At 43.9% G+C, this 19,697-nt stretch overlaps 2 protein-coding genes across 2 annotated transcripts; both read right to left on the reverse strand.

Annotated features, from left to right (window-relative positions):
• Positions 1 to 1,605: 1,605 nt before the first annotated feature.
• Positions 1,606 to 12,538, reverse strand: asxl2 (ASXL transcriptional regulator 2). The gene is made up of 10 exons (XM_080522443.1): positions 12,446 to 12,538; positions 9,130 to 9,268; positions 8,326 to 8,444; positions 7,355 to 7,475; positions 6,975 to 7,034; positions 6,718 to 6,881; positions 6,181 to 6,277; positions 5,986 to 6,091; positions 4,874 to 5,786; positions 1,606 to 3,710 (listed from the first exon to the last, which is right to left on the reverse strand). The coding sequence occupies exons 1-10, from the start codon at positions 12,521 to 12,523 to the stop codon at positions 1,803 to 1,805; spliced, it is 3,705 nt and encodes a 1,234-aa protein (XP_080378569.1). The 5' UTR covers positions 12,524 to 12,538; the 3' UTR covers positions 1,606 to 1,802.
• Positions 12,539 to 15,459: 2,921 nt separating this feature from the next.
• Positions 15,460 to 19,555, reverse strand: LOC308149589 (kinesin-like protein KIF3B; the record flags this gene model as incomplete). The annotated part of the gene is made up of 8 exons (XM_080522453.1): positions 15,460 to 15,595; positions 16,200 to 16,375; positions 16,625 to 16,733; positions 16,936 to 17,052; positions 17,229 to 17,347; positions 17,591 to 17,713; positions 17,882 to 17,983; positions 18,134 to 19,555. 8 exons carry the CDS (start codon positions 19,553 to 19,555, stop codon positions 15,460 to 15,462), a joined length of 2,304 nt encoding a protein of 767 aa, XP_080378579.1.
• Positions 19,556 to 19,697: the final 142 nt, after the last annotated feature.

Below are 19,697 nucleotides of genomic sequence, written 5' to 3' on the forward strand. Positions count from 1 at the left end.
AAAGTAATCAAAAACAGCATACACCTCAGAGGGTAAAAACATTCCAGAATAGACTTCTGTGGAAAATGTCATGTACAGATCCATAAAAAACTAGGGTCATACAGAATCAGAAAACCGGGGGATTTTAGTTACAAAAGTTGTACTATATAATGTGGCCACTCTGAACAAAGGGATAGCCGATATATTATTCTAGTAAATACCCTGTTATTTTTCTAAAAATCATTTGTAAATAGATTTTTATATTAAAATATATTACTTAAAATATATTACTTTGTTGAACTAGTCAGACAGGAAAAACAAGATCTGATCATTTCGTTTTCATAAGGTGACTTTGGCATATTACCATGGATGGAAATTATTTCTATAAAACATACCATCTTCAGTTTTAGGCAGACAATTTCAAAATATGATTGATACATTTTGACTTTATAATTGCAATCAGCATGCACATCCAAATGTTGTTCGTTTAATCTATAGTAAATTGTACCTCCCTCTCATACTGTAGACCTGAAAGCCTATTGAAATGGTTTCATGATAGTACAGCATTTAGCGTTTTAACACAACAGTATTCTAAGAGATATTTAGAATATCCCTTTTGTAATTAAACATGAAGTTGGATATGCTTCAGCACGGTACTGTACATAAAGCTAAGCTTGAAAATGAATCTCTAAATCTAGCTGAAAGAAAGCCAATATTTACAGTGCAAAGAATCGAAACAACAACAAAAACTGTCACGTTCTCTCCTCCTCTTTGAGTGTTTTACTGTTCATCACTGCTAATACTTACTATACTTTACATAGTTTTGTATACTTTACAAGACATCAAAGTATGAAAAAAAAAACACTTCCAAGAAAGAATATCTACAAATCTAGGCTTTTTGAGGAGGCAATGTTGGCTCACTATGTAAGGACTGAGTAATCTTCACACATGACCGTAGACTGAAATGGTAAAGACCTCAGCTTGCTCCTCGGAGGGCACAGTATATCCATTGGTGAAGTGCTTTTATGTTACATTATGTTAGAGCAAAAGAGCTGAACACTACATGTTTAACTGGGGATAGGGTTCATTCAGGTCCTTTGCCCAGCAACTGTTAGTTCAAACATAGGCTATGTGCAATTCTTATAAATGTGATATATTTTCTCTCATTTAAAGTATGATTTGAAATTATAGTATTCTCTTTTTTATATCTGTAAGAATGTGTCCAGTACTGTAAATAATATCTATATAAATCAGTACATACTCCCCCCCGCTCCACTTACACAAGCCCAAGTGGGAAGTGCAACCAATGATTTTTTCACTTTATCTCCCTTCTTCTCCCTTAAAACATTGTAACTTAGATCCCCATAGTAAAGAACGGCAGTCTTAACATAACAACATTGTCATTACGTTCTACAAAAATAGCACATTCATTTTTTTTCTTCCTTTCTTCTAATCTTTAAAAAAATAGAGCACAATAATCATATCCAAGTGCAAAATATTGCAACAATTCAACATTTGTCTCAAGTCTGAAAGACGGTGCTGATTTGCTTTGAATTGATCAAAATCACCAACTTGAATTGCACAAAACAAACCACTCTTTCTCAAATGGAATAGGTGAAACAATAAATCATGTAAATCATTTAGCAAATCATCCAGTGTAATTGCTTGCCTCCCCATTGACAACCACAAACTGTGTATTTGGGCAGAGTATGGCTGTGGTGCATCACCCTGTTAACAGATTTCTATGGATGGTGAATGACCTGATTCTGAATTGTGAGAAGAAAAAAAAATCTAAATCTGTCCTCATTATTATTATTATACTTTTATCGTACCACTAAACACGATACACACAGTTTTGAAGGGCCAATGCAATCATCATGGCAGAAAGCCCCACATCCCGTGCACATGATCATAGCCTTCAGTCGGCAGTAGCATTTAGACTGGACGTCCTCCATGCCAGAGCCCTCCATAAACGACTGCTCTGGCGATGCCTCACCCTGGTTACTGTGGTCCAATGAATGGCCGGCCGGTATGGTGGTAACCGTCACTGAGAAAGACATCACACTCCCCGTACCACCACCACTGTCACCTGCACCTGATACAGAGGGGGAGGATCCGACGCCTGAAGCACTGTTGTTCAGAGCATGAGGTACAGACATGCTGATGGTGCCGCCGTAGCACGACCCCACCACTGATTCCTGATTATCTAGCGTTCTCTGGGTTTGAAAGGCAGGCGGACACTGGTGACTGGAGTCCATCCCCACGTGGGGTGATATACAATATGGCTCTGTATTCCCCTGTTTACTATTGCAGAGTTCGAGGTGCCTCCTGTGTGATGGAGCGAACGGGCTGATTTCTTTGGCTCTTGGAGAAGTGCCGTTGTTGTCTGTGCTGGCTGCGCTGTCCACTGACTCAGACTTGATCCTGGAGCAGTGCTGAAAGCGCAAAGTTTCATCTGGTTTTGTGATTGCGTAGCCTTGCTGCTCCACTTTAACCCCAGGAGGGTTCGAGGGAGGTTTCCCCATCGGGTCCTCCCCTTCGTTAGCCACTTCCTCACCCTCTGCGTGCTCCCTCTTCAGGGTTGCCAGAGGGGTGTTGGCGATGGCAGTGAGGTGGGATCGTTTGCTGCTCTCGGACCCTCGCCCGTATGTGGAGACATTGAGGAGGTAGTGGCCAGTCATAGCAGGCCTGGGCGTCCTCTTACGTCCAGGGAAAGCCACAGAGAACCTGGAGCTGCCCTGACACTCCTCAGAGTGGCCCAGCTGAAGGCCTGCATACTGGGGGGGTTGAGATCCCAGGACCCCATAAGGCTGGGTCTGTTGGGCCCTCTGCATCAAAGCCTGTAAGATCTGCTCCTGGGTGTCCTTGTCAGGCATTTCCCTTTGATGACGTGTGAACTCTGTGAAAATACGCAGAGTGGACTGGTTAGGGATCTGCTGTTCTCCAGCAGCAAAGTGCTGGCCGTCACTGCTTGACCTGTGTGACCTTTTCCCTTTATCGTTGGTGGGGGTGACCTCCGCCTTGGCCGGTGGCTTTGGGAGGATCTGCTCGATGGGGAAATCTTTTCCCTGGAGGAGTGAAGTGACGAGGGGGTTGTTGGCAGGGATCACAGAGCTGACCCTGGCCATAGAGCCTCCAGATACCCCCAGACCGAACAAAGAAGAGGCAGAAGAGTTGGCAGTTGGCTGGGGAGTTGAACGCAAAACGGATGGGTTTGACAACTTCTGAATGTGCTGAGGGTCTATCAGAGAACCTGTTTTCATATTGCCAGCTGAGCAGCCTCGCTGTTTGTCATAAGGGAAGATGGCTCTGCTGGTGGTGTGTGAGGTGTGAGACTGGCTGAGGTCAAGCTGCTGGGAGGAACCTGAGGATCGGGTGGCTGGTGTGGTAGACTGATTGCTGGTGCTGTTGGCTGGCAGCCTCGTCACTGACTGTGGCTGTGTTGAACTGTGAGTGGAGGGTCCAGTATGGGGAGGAGGTCGTACCTGCTCTCCACTGCCCCCTCCTGGCCCCGGGCCGGGTATTGCTCCTTTAGATGAGGACGAGACGGCAGCTGCGGCTGCTGCTGCGCGCTGGGCCCTGGCTAGATGAGCTTTAGCTTTGATGTCAGCCAGAGTGCGAGCTCCAGGGCGGCCAGGACTGCTGAGTGGGACGGGGAGGGGGGTCCTGGGTGAGACCGGACTTGGGCTTGGAGATGCAGGAGTAGGAGGTAGGATCCGCGACACAGGAATCTTTAAAGTAACAAGAGAGCATGTTTTAGTTATGGGGAACACACATAGGGCTTTCACACCGGCAAAGAACCGTGCCGGTTCGCGTTCGCGAACCAAGTCTGGAACCGGCCGGCGCGTTCAGACCGAAGCTCAATTGGTTCGGAACCTGAAAAGTTGGTTCGCAGCGGGCACCAAAAAATAGTGGTTCTCAAGCGTGAACCAAAACGTAGAACAGTCACGTCGTCAGTGGGTGTGTCATATTCTAGGCTGCAGAGACAGCAAGGAGGAAGTAGACAAAATGTAATCTAATCTAAATCTAATCATTAGTGATCAAAAACAATATCAAAAGTGTCATTATTCTCTCTATCTTCCTCACATGCTCAGCAAACACACACACGCACACGCGCGCAGACATGCGCGAACGCGAACTTCGTAAGCCATTTCTATTCCAGTAACGGAGCAGCTGATTAGTAAAAGAACGCATATAGAAAGTGTCTTTTGTTTTTTGTTTCACAGAAAATTGTGTTTATTTCAGATACTGTAGTGGAAGATATTATCCTCTTTTCCAGTGAAATGTTTGTTTATCCCGCCCCTTCATCACCCAGCGTTGATGACGCGGATGGTTCTGGTTACACTGGTATGAACGCGGGCTCGTTCGCCAGACAGCACCAACGTTCGGAGGTTTCCGAACGCGAACGCGAACCGGCACGGTTCTATGCCGGTGTGAAAGCCCTAACAGTGATGTGTTAGATGTAAAACTTCACACATTAAATCAGAAATATGATAGCTGTGTACACATTAAGAAACAATATGTGACAGCAGCTGGTGAAAGCATGCACAAGTCGGCAACTGACCAAATGTTCTGACTTTTATTTAGAAAAATGTCAATAAATCAATGACACACTTGCTTGTCAACTAACACAGATTGTTTTGTGAGTGTGCTAACGTAAAGTAGTGTCATAGTTAACTAGGTAGTAGTGGGGATTACTCACTGAATCCGTTGCATTGCAATATTTTGGCTTGACTAGTGAGTGTGTCATTGATTTTCAACAACGTTGACATTTATTCAACGTTAAAAGTCTGAATAAAAAAGTCTGAATAAAAGTCTGAATATTTTGATTGGTTGATTGGTTTACTTGTTCCCGCTGCTGTCACATACATAAACACTGACTGGACAGGTTTACCTTAAGTGGTGGTACTCTCTGGGCTTCTGTTGCTCTCTCTCTATCTGTTGGAGAGGTTGACACAGGTGATGCTGGTTGAGAGATGCGGGGTCTCTTCTCTGGAGTCAGCTCCACTTCCTGGTCACTGGAAGACTTCCTTTTCAACGGCTCTGGAGATGCAGTGGACACTGGGTCGACAGGGACTCCTCCCTCTGGTGCAACATCACCATCTTCCCCCTCCCCACTGGGCTTGTCCACAGACGCAGCAGGTCTGTCCTGGGGGCAGGCTTCTGGAGTGCTCTCCCAGGCAGGGGCCTGGGACATTTCAGACCTGTCTTCCGTCTCCTGCTCCTTTTGCTCCTCTTCAGGTGGAGTCTCTGCTGGGACTTCCTCCTTCTCCTCCTCCGGTCTCTCTTCAAGTGGAGTCGCTCTTGGCACGTCCTCCTTCTCCTCCTCCGGTCTCTCTTCAAGTGGAGTCGCTCTTGGCACGTCCTCCTTCTCCTCCTCCGGTCTCACAACAGGTGGAGTCACTGATGGGACGTCCTCCTTCTCCTTTTCCGGTCTCACAACAGGTGGAGTCACTGATGGGACGTCCTCCTTCTCCTTTTCCGGTCTTTCAACAGGTGGTGTCACTGGTGATGGAGCTGTGCAGGGAGTCTTGTGTTCAATGGACTCGGGTATCTGTGTCTTCTCTGGGACCACCGATGGGACTGGTTGTTTTTCTGGGACGGGCTCTGGTTTAGGAGGCTCTTTGGGTAGTAATAATCTCTGCCTCCTCGTTATAGCACCAATCTGGCAGCTGTCTTCAGTGACCTTGGGATCTTTCAGTGCTGGGACAGCGGGGCCTGTCTGTAGAGGAGGCTGGAGTCTGGATGGCTCCCGACTTAAATCAGCCTCTGTCAGCTCTTTAGATTCCTCATAGCTGAGTCCAGAACTATGTAGAAAAAAACATAAGGAAGGAGAGAGAGAGAGAGGGGGGGGGGGGGGCAGATACCATTGTTGAATACATTTCTATATTAGCTTGCATTACACACAAAATCTCCAGCTGTTAGGCTAGAAAATAATATGACAATAACTGCTTTTTTCATAAATGGTGGATTAATGGTGGAATTCCAGGCCCCAAATTGACTTACTTTTCACCATAGTAACTCTCAAAGAAGCTTTCCTTCCAATGCTCCACCTTCTTCTCCTTCTCAATCTCCTGTCGCATTCTTAGTTGCAGCTCAGGAGTGAATTCACCTGTGAAGAGGTTTTGAGAACATGAAAACAAGATAATCAAAATTGTGTCACTTTTTTTAAATATGCATGTCTTTAAAGCAGTCACTGACCTTCTGCCAGTCTCTCTTTCCAGGATTGTGCTGCAGAGGTGAAGAACTCATTGTTCAAGGCAGAGCTGGTGACCTTCAGAAGCCCATCCATACAGGCCTGTGTGTAGGAGGAAACACATGTTGTCCATAACCATCATCAGCATCATCATCAAAAAAAAAAAATCGTACTGTATTATGTATAATCATGACAGCTCTCTTGCTGAAACCAGTAAATACATTATACAGTATAATGTGTATATACGGTATAATGTGTAAATACAATATACAATATGATGTGTAAATACATTAGACGGTATAATGTGTGTATACGGTATAATGTGTAAATACAATATACAATATTATATACATTACACAGTATAATGTGTAAATACAATATACAGTATACTGTGTAAATACACTAGATAGTATGATGTGTAAGTATGATATATTATATTATTATTATATTATATTATCAGGTGAGTTGGCTACAAACTGTCTACCCCATGAGTGTACTGTGCACCTCCAGCCACTGAAGTGTGTTTAGCAATCCAGGCCTACCTGCTGGTCTACTTCAGGCAGCAGTTTAAGAAGTCTCTGTTGGCACTCTGGGGGCAGGACAGAGAAGGTGTGCTTGTTGATGAGGGCCCGCAAATTGGTGTTGACCAGGATGGAGTCTGGAGTCTCCACATCAATTTCTGCACACTTGTTACGCTTCAGTTGCCCTACAACACAGAACAGCAGAGGATATACAGACACTGACATACTGTACATCACTGTATCTAAATGGCATGGATGACCTCCATAGGTTTACTTACGCGCACTAAGTCGACTGGACCTCTGGGACATCTTCCTGGTGCTGGCAGTGTGACAGGGCTCTGTTTTGACAGAAGAAGAGGAACTGGAGGTGGAGTTCTGAGGACTGGCAGGGCAGCATTCTGACTGTTTCAGTTCCCATGATCCTGATATGACGATAAATCTTGTTTATATGATGATATACGGTATGTGCCTTCTATTGCCTTTTATAGTTAATAAGTCCCTGTCTTTTTACTTTAATACTAAAAATAGCTACATACGGTAAACTGTGTTTGTGTATATAGTTGCCACACTGCTTAGTGGATAAAGAACATGTTGTGAAAGAATGTGTGATGATGTCATTGATAGAGATGATTCATGTTTCCTGTAAGTCGCCACCTACCGGCCTTTGTGGCGATGTTGTCGGTCATGTCTTTGACTGTCTTGAGGAGCAGTCTGGGGCTGGAGGTGGTGGGCATTCCACCCTGTCTGCGCTGGTTTCTCTGCTGCTGCTGCTTCAGGGCCTGTGAGACAACGTGGAGAATGAGGAAAGAAATTACATGGTTATTTACCATCGCCATGCTATACCTCAAATGTTGGGTTAATACTATGATTTAGTCGAGAATCATCACCATTTAAAAATGTGTTATTGCTGAATTATTATCTGACAATCTTGCAATCCAACTGACAATCTTGCAATCCAACAGGCGACTGAATTTATACCACACAAGAAATGTAGGTATTCAAGTGCAATGCATTCACTGCTTTTCTTTCTTTTAGCCGTGCCTTGACTATTGAACATCAGACGCAGATGGAAAATACACATACTGTCTACTACTCTATGCCTCACCCAAAGCCAAATCTTCATCTGCCTAGAGTTCCTTTTGCCTAATAAACCAATAAAAGTGGTCTTGCACAGCTGAAAATTCCACAGAGATGCAGATGGAATACATTAGGATCTGTGCAATCAAGTGAAATCTAATTACATGGAACACAAAAGGTGAGGAGCGGCCAATAGGAAAATGTTGAGAGTTGTGAGAACATTAATAAAACTAGCGAAAGGCATTTCCCCTCTGACACCCCATTGTGTTTGAACTTGGAACAACATGTACAATAAATTATAGTCATAGTAACATCAATATAACAAGCACAATGAACACAATGGAAGTTGTGTCATCATTCAATTTAAACAGGGTGTACACTAGAGAAACACAAACAAAAAGACACAAAAGCAAAATATGAATTCCATATTCATCTATTAAACACAAACTAAAAGATAGCATGATGACATACAGTTCAGACAGTCAGGTTCTGTAGAAACAGGTCCACAGCTGTTCTTAACCAGCAAGTCAGAACCGTGCATCAGTCCTATACCTGTTTGAGGGCTTTCTTGCTGTGCTTCTGTGAAGGGGAGATGAGCTTGCTGGGAGGAACAGAGGGAGATGAACAGCGTGGCTGGGGAGACGAGGGCTGTGACTGCAGCTTTGACGGCACTGTAGAATACAACACAGCGACCATCAGACTGAGGTCAATACACACAAACACAAATCTCATTTGTCACTGTCCAAAACAGACACACTGTACCATGGAAAAAATTAACGTAGCTGTAACACTGTAATGCTGTACTCCATCTACAATATTGCGAAACAACTTAACTGCTGATTATTTCCTTGTCCCTACAAGGCTTATATCTATCTTTTCTAACTCACCGTAGTTGCACCCCTCTGACTTGTCTCTTTTTGGTAGTTTTTTTGGCATTTGCTCTGATCTCTAAGTTTGCATTGATAATAAAAGCAATTGGCAATAAAAACAGAAAAAAAACTATTATTTCCTGGTGTTCTGAAGCAAGGTTATTTGTTCAACGGTTCCTCGACTTATGCATATGATGCATTATGAGGAAGTGGTCACAGATCATGATTTCCTGTTTAACAGTTGCTTAGGCTAAATGTTCAACTGACAATGACAAACAATGAGTGTCTAAAAGCTTAAACGTAATTGGAATGTTATTCAAAATATTCCACACATTCAACTGTCTTGTATTATTGTATTAGAATGCTTAACCAATGGACATACATATATATATATATATATATATCATTATTATTATATTTTTTTTACATATATTTACAAGCAAGTGCACACACAAAATGTGTGACAATGACACTGTTAGTGACGTACCTCTCCTCCTCCACCTTCCCCTCCTGCCGTCCTGGCTATTGGCGTTGTTGTTTTCTGTGGTTCTGGAGTCTGAGAAGTTGTCACTGCTGTCCTCAGACCCCTCCTCAGACAGCTCTTTCACCACATCTGAGATGTCCTTCTATGACAAACAAAGAATATAAACACTTACAACATCTGTAACATCCACAACTTTGAATGATTTCTAACTTCCAGAACTGAATGAATGCAATGAACGATGCTTTGTGTGATCATCCCATTGTTAGAAAGTCCCTCTGTTCAACTTTGCCCTACTTTTGATGCCACCCAAAACAGCCTTGTAATTGATTTGATAAACTGTGGGAAAGACATTGCACAACGATAATAACAAAGAGTGAGGAAGAGTTTTTCATAAATGTTTTTGACATCTAATCATTTTGACAATGTGGTGCTAGGAGTAAAATGTTTCATAGCATATATGAATGAATGAATGAATGAATGGACTTTATTGTCATTGCTACAGTACAGGTACCAAACAACGAAATTTAGGAGGGGTGGCTCCCCTGGTGTTAGGAAAGGGAAAAACAAAAAACACTTTTAGAAAAAGAATAAAATCACAAGAAGGTAAGGAGCTGGTTTACATAAATAAAGGCTATGTACACAATCCACTGTACTATACTGCACAGATAGTCAACTAGGGTTGTCATATTGCACAAAAGTATTTTTTCACGTTATTTAAAGTGTCACAGTTTGCAGGCTTGAAATGTACATGTTTGTGCCTCAGCACTAGCTGCCATACAATCCGTCCAGACTGTCCTGGGCCCAGAACTTAGGCCTTTGCTGTGTTCAGGGCCTTGACGGCCCTGTGGTAGAAGCAGTTCTTCAGTCTGTTTGTCTTAGCGGCCGGGGTCCTGTACCTCCTTTTCGAGGGCAGCCTGATAAAGTGTACGTGCCCAGGGTGGGTCGGGTCCCTGGAGATCTTGGAGGCCTTCCTGAGACAGCGTGTGTTGTACAGCTCTTCCAGAGAGGGGAGGGGGGCGCCGGTGATCTTCTGTGCTGTTCTCACGACTCTCTGTAGCGCGTTTCTCTCCGCTGTTGTGCAGCTGTAGAACCAGTTGCAGATGCCGTAGGTGAGGATGCTCTCCACTGCGCCGCGGTAGAAGGCCACCAGTATCTCCTGCTTGTTGTGTTCTTTCCTGAGGCATCTCAGGGTGTATAGCCGCTGTTGTGCCCTCTTGATGGTGCCTTTTGTGTTGTCCTTCCAGGCCAGGTCATCCCGCATGTGATGTCCCAGGAATCGGAGGGTTGAGACTCTCTCCACGCTCTCTCCGTCGATGAGCAGGGGCTGGATCTCGGACTTTTTCCTCCTGAAGTCTACGATGAATTCCTGGGTCTTTGACTTGTTTAGCAGCAGGTTGTTAACCTTGCACAGCTTGCTCAGTTGCTCTACCTCATCCCTGTACGCCGCCTCGTCCCCCCCCGAGATACATCCCACCACGGTGGTGTCGTCTGCAAACTTTACGATGTAGTTGCTGGGGTGGACGGGGGTGAAGTCGTGGGTGTAGAGGTTGTAGAGGATGGGGCTTAGCACGCAGCCCTGGGGGGACCCAGTGCTGAGGCTGAGGGCTGTGGAGGTGTGGGGGCCCACCCGCACCCTCTGGGGGCGGTCGGTCAGGAAGTCCTTGATCCACGCACATATAGAGTGTGATAGACCCAGGTCTAGTAGTTTGGTCACTAGCCTGTCTGGAAGGATGGTGTTGAAGGCGGAGCTGAAGTCCACGAAGAGCAGTCTCGCGTAGCTGTTTCCCCTCTCCAGGTGGGATAGAGTGGCGTGGAGAGTCGTCGCGATGGCGTCCTCTGTGGACCTGTGGGCTCTGTAGGCGAACTGGTATGGATCCAGGTTGGGCGGGAGGCGTGTGAGTATGTGGGCCCGGACTAGTTTCTCGAAGCACTTCATGATGATTGGTGTGAGTGCCACCGGGCGGTAGTCGTTTAGGCAGCTCACCGTGCTTTTCTTCGGGACTGGGATGATAGTTGAGGTTTTCAGGCAGGGTGGGACGGTGGCCTGGGACAGGGACTGGTTAAAGATGTTGGTGAAAACCCCGGCCAGCTGGTCGGCGCAGTCTCTCAGCACCCGTCCCAGGACGCCATCCGGCCCCGAGGCTTTCCTGGGGTCCACCGCCTTCAGTACGCGTCTCACTTCATGCTCTGTGAGGGTGAGGCTGCTGAGAGCTGGAGAGAGTGGTGTTTGTGTTGCGGTTACCTCCGTTCGCCCCTCGTCGAACCGGGCGTAGAAGGTGTTCAGCTTTCCCGCCAGCAGGGGGTCGTCCTCTGCGGCTGTGAGCCTGTTGGCTCTGAAGTTTGTCATCTGCTGAACCCCCTGCCACATCCGCCTGGAGTCGTTGCTCAGGAGGCATTCCTCAATCTTCTCTCTGTGCTCTGCCTTGGCCGCTTTGATGCCGCGCTTTAGGTTGGCCCTGGTGGAGCTGTACAGCGGTGTGCTCTTCCCTGCGAAGAAGGCGTTGTCCCTCTCGTTGATCAGTTTTTGGACCTTCCCAGTCATCCATGGCTTCGTGTTGGGGTAGACCCGGACCCGTTTGTCCACAGTGACTGAGTTGGTGCAGTTCACTATGTGGTTCAGAACCGACGACGTGTACTGTTCCAGGTCCTCATGCTCATATTCCTGCCATAGGGTGTCATTTAGGCAGATCTGCAGTGGAGCGGACCCTTCTGGCCAGGTTCTGACAGTCTTAGTGGTGATGGGAGCACTTTTCCCCATTGTAGTGTATGCAGGAATCAGGAGGATTGACACATGGTCAGACATGCCTAGATGAGCTAGCGGACTAGCCTTGTAAGCACGTTTGATGTTGGTGTATACCTTATCCAGTGTTTTTTCTCCTCTCGTTGCACATTTCACATGCTGATAGAACTTGGGTAGTACTGCCTTCAGGTCGACATGATTGAAGTCCCCCGCTATGATGTGAATAGCCTGTGGATCAGTGCTTTGTTGGCTACTGATGACTTCATATAGTCGCGCCAATGCTACTCTGCTGTCTGCGCTAGGCGCTATATACACACATGTTATTAGCACCGCGTTAAACTCCCTAGGGAGGTATGTGGGTCGGTATATATCTGGAAAATCTATCTCACATTCATTCAATAACATTTCAGGGTTTTTCAAGAGTGGTGTAATGAGCAGACATAATGTCCAACAGCTTCAAACTGCAGACAAATAATTAATATGAGTGAACATGAATGCCCTTACAATAATAACACATTTGTTATGAATCTCCCTCTTGAATGAGAAGTAGGCTAAGCTGCTTTATTCACAGAAACTAACTTTCAATGTGTAGACCCCCATTCGGCCGGGAACTTTGTAGAAGATCCCCTCTTCACCACGGGAGTTAGTGTGGAGCATTGCGTTGAGACACGCCAGCGGGGAGGTTCCACTAGATGACACAGGAGAGTAAAGCTGATTATAATACTCAGAGCCCAAATGAAGCAGTCAGCTGATGGAGGGGAATACAGTCTGTTCCTGTATTTGGGGAAAATGTCATTGCACATAAGGAGAGATTGCCTAAAACAACACAGGTAAATACTCAATGAAACCTTTTCTCAAAGAAGATTTAAAATAGCTAGGGCCAATGCATTGTTTATTTTGAATTGGTAGGGTAAATGAAACATGCATTGACAGCCACATTTGAAAATGACTGAATCAATCCAGCTCAATTAAAATAAGGTTCATTAACTGGATGGCTTGTTGTCAAGTATGTTGTTGTCAACTATAAACACTGCAACACCAAGGCAATGTTTATTAACTTTTAATTATCTTTGTTAACAAAAAGGTCTAGGGCTTAGGGGATCCAAAAGTGAAAACTTGTAAATATATGTTACAATTCATTGTGATGTACTCTTGGTACTCTAAATATATAGGCCTAAGTTACTTCTAAAATGATTAGCCTGTGCTGTTTGTAATGCCTAACATGCAATTTGTAAGGACATGTTAATAACATGCAAGGTAAAACCAAACAAAACTATATTGCGGTGAGTTTATTAAGGGAGGGGGGGGACTAGCTTTTTCTTACCTTCTGGATGTCAACAGTGACAATGAAACAAAAAAAAGAAATAAAATTATTAGAATTATGTGAATGTAATAATCACCACTAAGTAAAAAGTAAAACGAAAGCTTGGTGGGAATTCATTCAGAGAGAGAAATAGGCATTGCTCTTTATAAACATGTTAGGACCGAGTAGGATCCTGTGGGGCTAGGCAATCTCAGAAAAGGCCTTTGGTTTGATCACTGACCTCAGACAGCAGAGAGGCACTATTTACCTTATTTCTTTCAGTCTCTCTCTTTGGATCACCTGCAAGATCTCTTTGTGGCTCATGGGTGTGTTGGGGTACTTCTCCAACACCTGAAAGAATACATATACATATTTTTTTTTATTTTTTATTTTTAATATAAAGCAATATCTAAAGACAATAGTGGCATAATTCCACCCATACAAAAGTTTGATTGCTGTTGTAAATTGTGTTTTGTATGTCCTGCCTGCTCACAACTCTGTGAATTCAACAATGAAATTGTGTATTGGCCAGAATGAAATGAAATGAAACCTCTGGTATACTGCAATCATTTCACTAGCATGATGTACTTCCTTGTGCATCATGTGTGTGTATGTCTAAGAGCAAGACCATGATCACACCATCATTAGTATGCTTATGTTTTATACTCTGTAGATGAGCTAGCTACCATACAATAACATAAAGCCATAAGGTATAAAGTGTGCCTTCGCCTAACCTGACTGACACTGACAACCAGCTAGCTATTAAGTTAGCTAGCAAAAGCCAGCTGGTTTGCGACTCTGGTGTGATAGTTCTAGCAGCTTTCTGGTTTGTGTCTATGGACAGGACCGATAAGAGAGACAACATGAACGTTTCAACGTATTTTATTACTTGATCAAAGCTAGTAAGCCTGCTGTCTAGCTCTATGTGACGCTAGTCCAGCTAGGTGGCTAGGCTAGCTGTTTGGGGTGTTTACTTTAGACGGAACACAGACATGTCATGCGCATTGATACGTCTGCGCTGCGGTCTAAACAACAATCCTATCACTACTACAGTCTACCATTTCTTGGCTGGTTTTAAAACTTCAACGCAAGCGCGAGCTACATTAGGATATTCATAGCGGTTTGCTCTAAACGAAGACACAACAATGTCTAGTTAATCTTATAATGGACTTCCATGGCTTTGCCGACAACCAGGCCTCGCGTTGCATACGCAACATTTCGTCTGCAGCACCAGCGGGTCATGAACTCATAAACACAGTTGTACAAGTGAAAACAAGCCCAACAACCGTTGATGAACGAGCAGGAATAATACCGTTTTCGCTGCTTCTGCCCATGTCCTCCCCTTCCTCTTCTTCTGCCTCTCCCTCATCGCTGCGGTCTTGTGCGGAATAGTGTTGAATTTGACAGTGTTTCTGTTATGTTGAAATGTTCCTTTAGTTACCGCGCGAGACCCACCGCCTCTGCCATACTGGGCTCCTACTGTAAGGAGTGTCACGTGACCCGGAGAGAAACGTCATCTTACTGTACAACTGACAGCTGTCACGGCAGAGACCAGTCTGAACACACATACACACTATAGAACTACTAGATTGAATACACTACTTTTACCAGTATCATCATGTAAGATTGAATAATAATACCGTTCATTATACAACAGTTAGTTCCGACCAGGTAATTTGATTGGACAAGAGGCTATTTCCATGAGTGCTGATATACAGTATAACAGCACTGGGACTTTTAACTATATGTATCACTCCTCTGATATACTGAATAATCAGCTCGGCCTGCGGCCTCGTACCTACGACCGAATCACAGCCGTGCTGATATTCAGTATAACACACTCCCTCTCGTGTGATATTGTTTAATTGGCGAAAGTCACGCTAGAAATGATGATTTATAGACCCCTAACAGTGAAGTAAACTACTTGGGTTGTTGTTGTTTTTGATTATTGTTTTTTGATTATTATTATTCATTATCAGAGCATGGCTATGTCTCAGGTAATCCCCAGGCTCTCTGATACAACATTTGTTACAAATCTGTTACAAAATTGGAGGCACTAAATTATCAGCTACTGTTTATTCAGATGTTTCAGCACACAGCTCAATGTGTCACCTGCACAAGCATATGATTATGAAAATATCAAATCATGAAGAGCTCAGCTTTGCAACATTGTTTTCAACAAAAGCTTGCATATATTTTAGCTACAGTGAAATACAATATACATTGTGATTGATTGCATGTAGTACAGCAAAAGGGGAGAAATGATGAGACATTTGGAATGTTGTACAGCTCAAGGGCTTGTCTCTCCTAATGGATGGAAGACTGCAGATGCCGGTCTCCGGGGGTGAGGGAGGCACTGTGACCCTGATGTCAGAGAGCTGGATGATGAAGAGGATGAGATGTGGGGTGATGCTGATGCCTGATACCTGTAGGAAAATAGCCAGTGTGATTCATCTTATCAATAACCTGTATCATGTTCTATTGGAGCAACCAATGACTCAAAAACAGGAGTGCAGTAACAACATAGTAATGACTATGTTACTACAATGTCATTAGATCACAAACCAGTGACCAGTGACATATCTCAATGTTCAGTTCTTGAAAGGTCTTGACAACAGTTTAAAGTGACTGTAGACCAATAGTTATAATGCAATTTCTCTTCTGTTCTTCTCGCATTGTGACTGCCAATGGCCCCTGGTCCTAGCATAGATTTGTTTTTCTTATCATGACTGATGTATAGATGATTCATTTACTTGCAAATGTACTTGTTGCTAGTCGCTTTCGATAAAGGCCTCTGCTAAATGTCTAAAATGTAAAATGTAAATGCAGTGACACTTATATTTTGCATTTGATGTTCTATGATGGTTCTATTTTTGTGTCAAACGTGTCAGATTTCCCAAACATTTGTTTTATCATACATTTTTCCTTTACAAATCCAGCTATTTATTAGAAAAGTAGGTACATTAGGACAAACCAGTGAAACAGTCAACTCTGATTCTCTACATAGTAACTCCTCTGCAGGACACTCACCAGGATCTGGACTTCCTGACCCGCGAAGCAGTAGTCCACTCTCTGAAGGGAACATTTGCAAGCAAGTCCCGCATTGGCCTTGGGGAGAACGCTCGCTCCAAATGTGCTCCATTAAGGTTCAGGGTGAACATGGTTGGTGGGGTCATATCTAACTCCAATAGCATTACATTCTCAGCCTGTAGGAATAACAAGGGATTGGACAAGAGAGGGATTATGATAAAGAACATGTACAGTATGTATGTGAGATAAAGAATAGAAAGTATTTAATGCAATTGATTATACGAAAATGTTTTAAACTGCTTCTTGGCACTAACCGGTACAGTATGAACAGTACAGTATTGTATTTTTTTCAAAAACATAGCACAAGGGACATTTTTTAAATCAGCACAACATTTCAACCTTAGACATTTTTTTCTTGCACCAACCCGGTATCTAGCTGGAGCTCCTGTTGCTGCGGCCATCTGTGCATATTGGCTGATTGGTCGCTTGTGGCCGACAACTGACGTGGGCCTTTTCTTCACCTGAGCGGATTTACTAGAACAAGACATATGAGAGGAAGGATTCGTTTAAGATAAATAAGAGCTAGTAAGAATGTTGATGAAGGAAAAGTATAGTATAGTATATACTATACTTATCAGAGCATGGCTCTGAGTATAGTCATAATGAGTAATTACTATGTAATACTATTGTGATGCACAAAAAGTAGTTTATGTTCATAGTATTTTGAGAAACGTACCATTCTGAAGGAATAAAGGGTAGAAATCTCCACTGGTCTTCCTCACTGTCAAAGTGCAGCCTGTTCATGATCTTGTTCTTTTCTTCAGGAGGTATAAAATTCTCAATCAAGAGATACCTACAAAGGGTAACACATGGTGATAATTATGATGTAAAATGAACAGAGTTAGCAGATCCAGGGAGAAATGCACACATAAGGGGAGGTGTTACATGAGTCACATAACATGTGTGTGTGTGTGTGTGTGTGTGTGTGTGTGTGTGTGTGTGTGTGTGTGTGTGTGTGTGTGTGCTCACTTGAACTTAAGTTCTCTGGTAAGTTCATTCTGTGTCTGCTCAAGCTCCTGTCTGGTTACGACGTGTTCATCAATGACGTCTCCAATCTCAGCCTTCACTAACTGCAACTTGGCATACAACTGTATTGATATGGAGGAAATTATGATTAACATCTTGGACATGACAATAATTAAAAACAAATAATCTAAAAACAAAGTGTCTCTAAGTAATACAATTCAGTTGAACAATTCCCTCAGTCTGTCCAGAGTTTTGAGTTTTCTCAGATTACAAGATCAAGATCAAACATTGGGAGAAATGTAATGATCTGTGATTGATGTAGAGATGGGGTGGGGCTGGTGAGTCACCTCTGTGAATCATCCTACCCGCTTTAGCTTCTTGGTCTTGAGATCCACTTCCTGCTGCAGGGAGGAGAAGGTCTCTCTCAGCTCTCCTGTCTCCTCATCCTGGACCAGCACCTGCTGCACTATTTCTCTCTCCCGTCTAATCTGAGAGTGTCAACACAGTCAGTGTACAAACATGCATGCACATTGAGAAAGGCTATGGAACAAATTCTCAAACTTTTCAGAACTATTATATATTCCAGAGTTGTTACCATTTCAGCCACTTGTATTTTTGCCACAAATCTACCAAATGAATGTCCTGGCATCTCTCACCTGCTCTGCAATCTCTTGCCTCTTCAATTCCAGCATTTTCTGCTGCTCGTTTGTGTGGTCAATGATGTTTTTGCCCCCAACCAATAGTTTACTCTCCATAGTCTGAGGTCAACGACAGATGACAATGCGGATTATTTGTAACACTTCAAATGACTTTTATCATAAAAACTCTCTCCAAAATATTCTCTATATATTATAATTAGGTCTGTGTAATATACAGAAACAAATGAAAGAAAAGTAGATTGTCATCACCTTAAATTTCTCAATGATCTTTTCCATAGCCTCCTGATCCCTCAGCCCATCCTCCACCATCTTTTCCTTTTCACCCACTGGCTTCATCTTCTCTATGGCCCCGAGGCTAACGTCAGCCCTGTTTACAACCTTTGGGCTTTCCCCAACCTCCTTCATTAAGAGTTCAGCATTCCGCTCGTCTTCTATAGCCTTCCACAGCCTTTCCTCCTCCATGTCCCTTTCTCTGAGGGCCTCCTCCACTTCAAAAATACTTTTACTCAGTCTTCTACTATCCCGCCTAATCCTTCGCCTTTCCTTTGATAGCATCCGCTCCTCAAGCTGGGCCTTCAAACGGGCTATTTCCTCCTGGAACTCCCTCAGCAGAGCATCTTTGGGATCTTCATTAATCTTGGGCTTGTTCTTAATGTTTTTGGCTCTGTTGGCGTACCTCAGTGTTGTTATGGATTCTTCATAGTTATTGGATGCTGGTCCCAGAGTAGCCACCATGACAGTTTTTGCATTGCCCCCCAAGGAATCCTGGAGCAAGCGGGTCAGTTTAGAGTCCCTGTATGGGACATGGGTGCTCTTTCCATCCACCAGGGCTGAAATAACATTGCCCAGTGCAGAGAGTGACAGGTTGATTTTAGCAGCTTCCTTCAGTCGCTTACCTTTAGCTCCTGTCTTGCTCTGGCGCTCACTGCCAGCCAGGTCAACCATGTTCAGCTTGCCAACACGGATGTGATCCTCACCATCTGCACCTGTTTCACTGCACTCCACTGTGATGACAAATATGGCATGAGACCTGGAGCTGCGCTCATTCATATTGGTGAACCCCACAGCCCTGGATTGGGTGCCTATGTTCATCACATGTTCAAGCTCAGTGACATTTTTGGTAACAACTGAGAACAGGTCTTTGACATACACCCCAGAGTCTGGGTTTTCTTTGAGTTCCAATTTCTTGTTGTTGTCTTTACACAAGAGATCTCGGATTTCCTCCTGATAGATCTCTAGGTAGGATGCTCTGACTAAGTATTTTTGATTCTGAGATCTGGATATTTGTGTGAAAATATGATTAAATGAAGTTGGAATAATTCCTCTTTTCGCAGGGTCGATAGACATGCCTTCCATTGTGAATGTTTTACCTGTACCAGTTTGCCCATAGGCAAATATCGTCCCGTTGAAACCAAGCAACACGGAGTCTACGAGGGGTCTCACTGTATCGTCATATATGTCGCTCTGTTTTGAGTCCGAGTCATAGACAGAATCAAATGTGAATATTTTCATTAGCTCCTCAGGTGGTACCTTCGGATTCCGAATAGTGATCTGCCCCAGTTTAACATTCACCTCCAAGATGTTTTCACTGCCCGTCATCTCTTCTTTTTTGTTGAATGGGCGACATCGGACTACAACCTTCACCGCCTCGCACTGCTTTAGCTTAGACATATTCCTTGGTTGTGAAATGTATATTATTTTCCGCAACTCCTCAATAGCCAATATACCTGTAATCAAATGCGATGTCTCCGTCTTGGGCGTCTTCCTATCGCATATCCACCGTCACTACAGGTAAAACAAATCATGTTCATTT

This window comes from Nansenia antarctica, assembly GCF_963989245.1.
Source record: "Nansenia antarctica genome assembly, chromosome: 1".
NCBI classification, from domain to species: Eukaryota; Metazoa; Chordata; class Actinopteri; order Argentiniformes; family Microstomatidae; genus Nansenia; species Nansenia antarctica.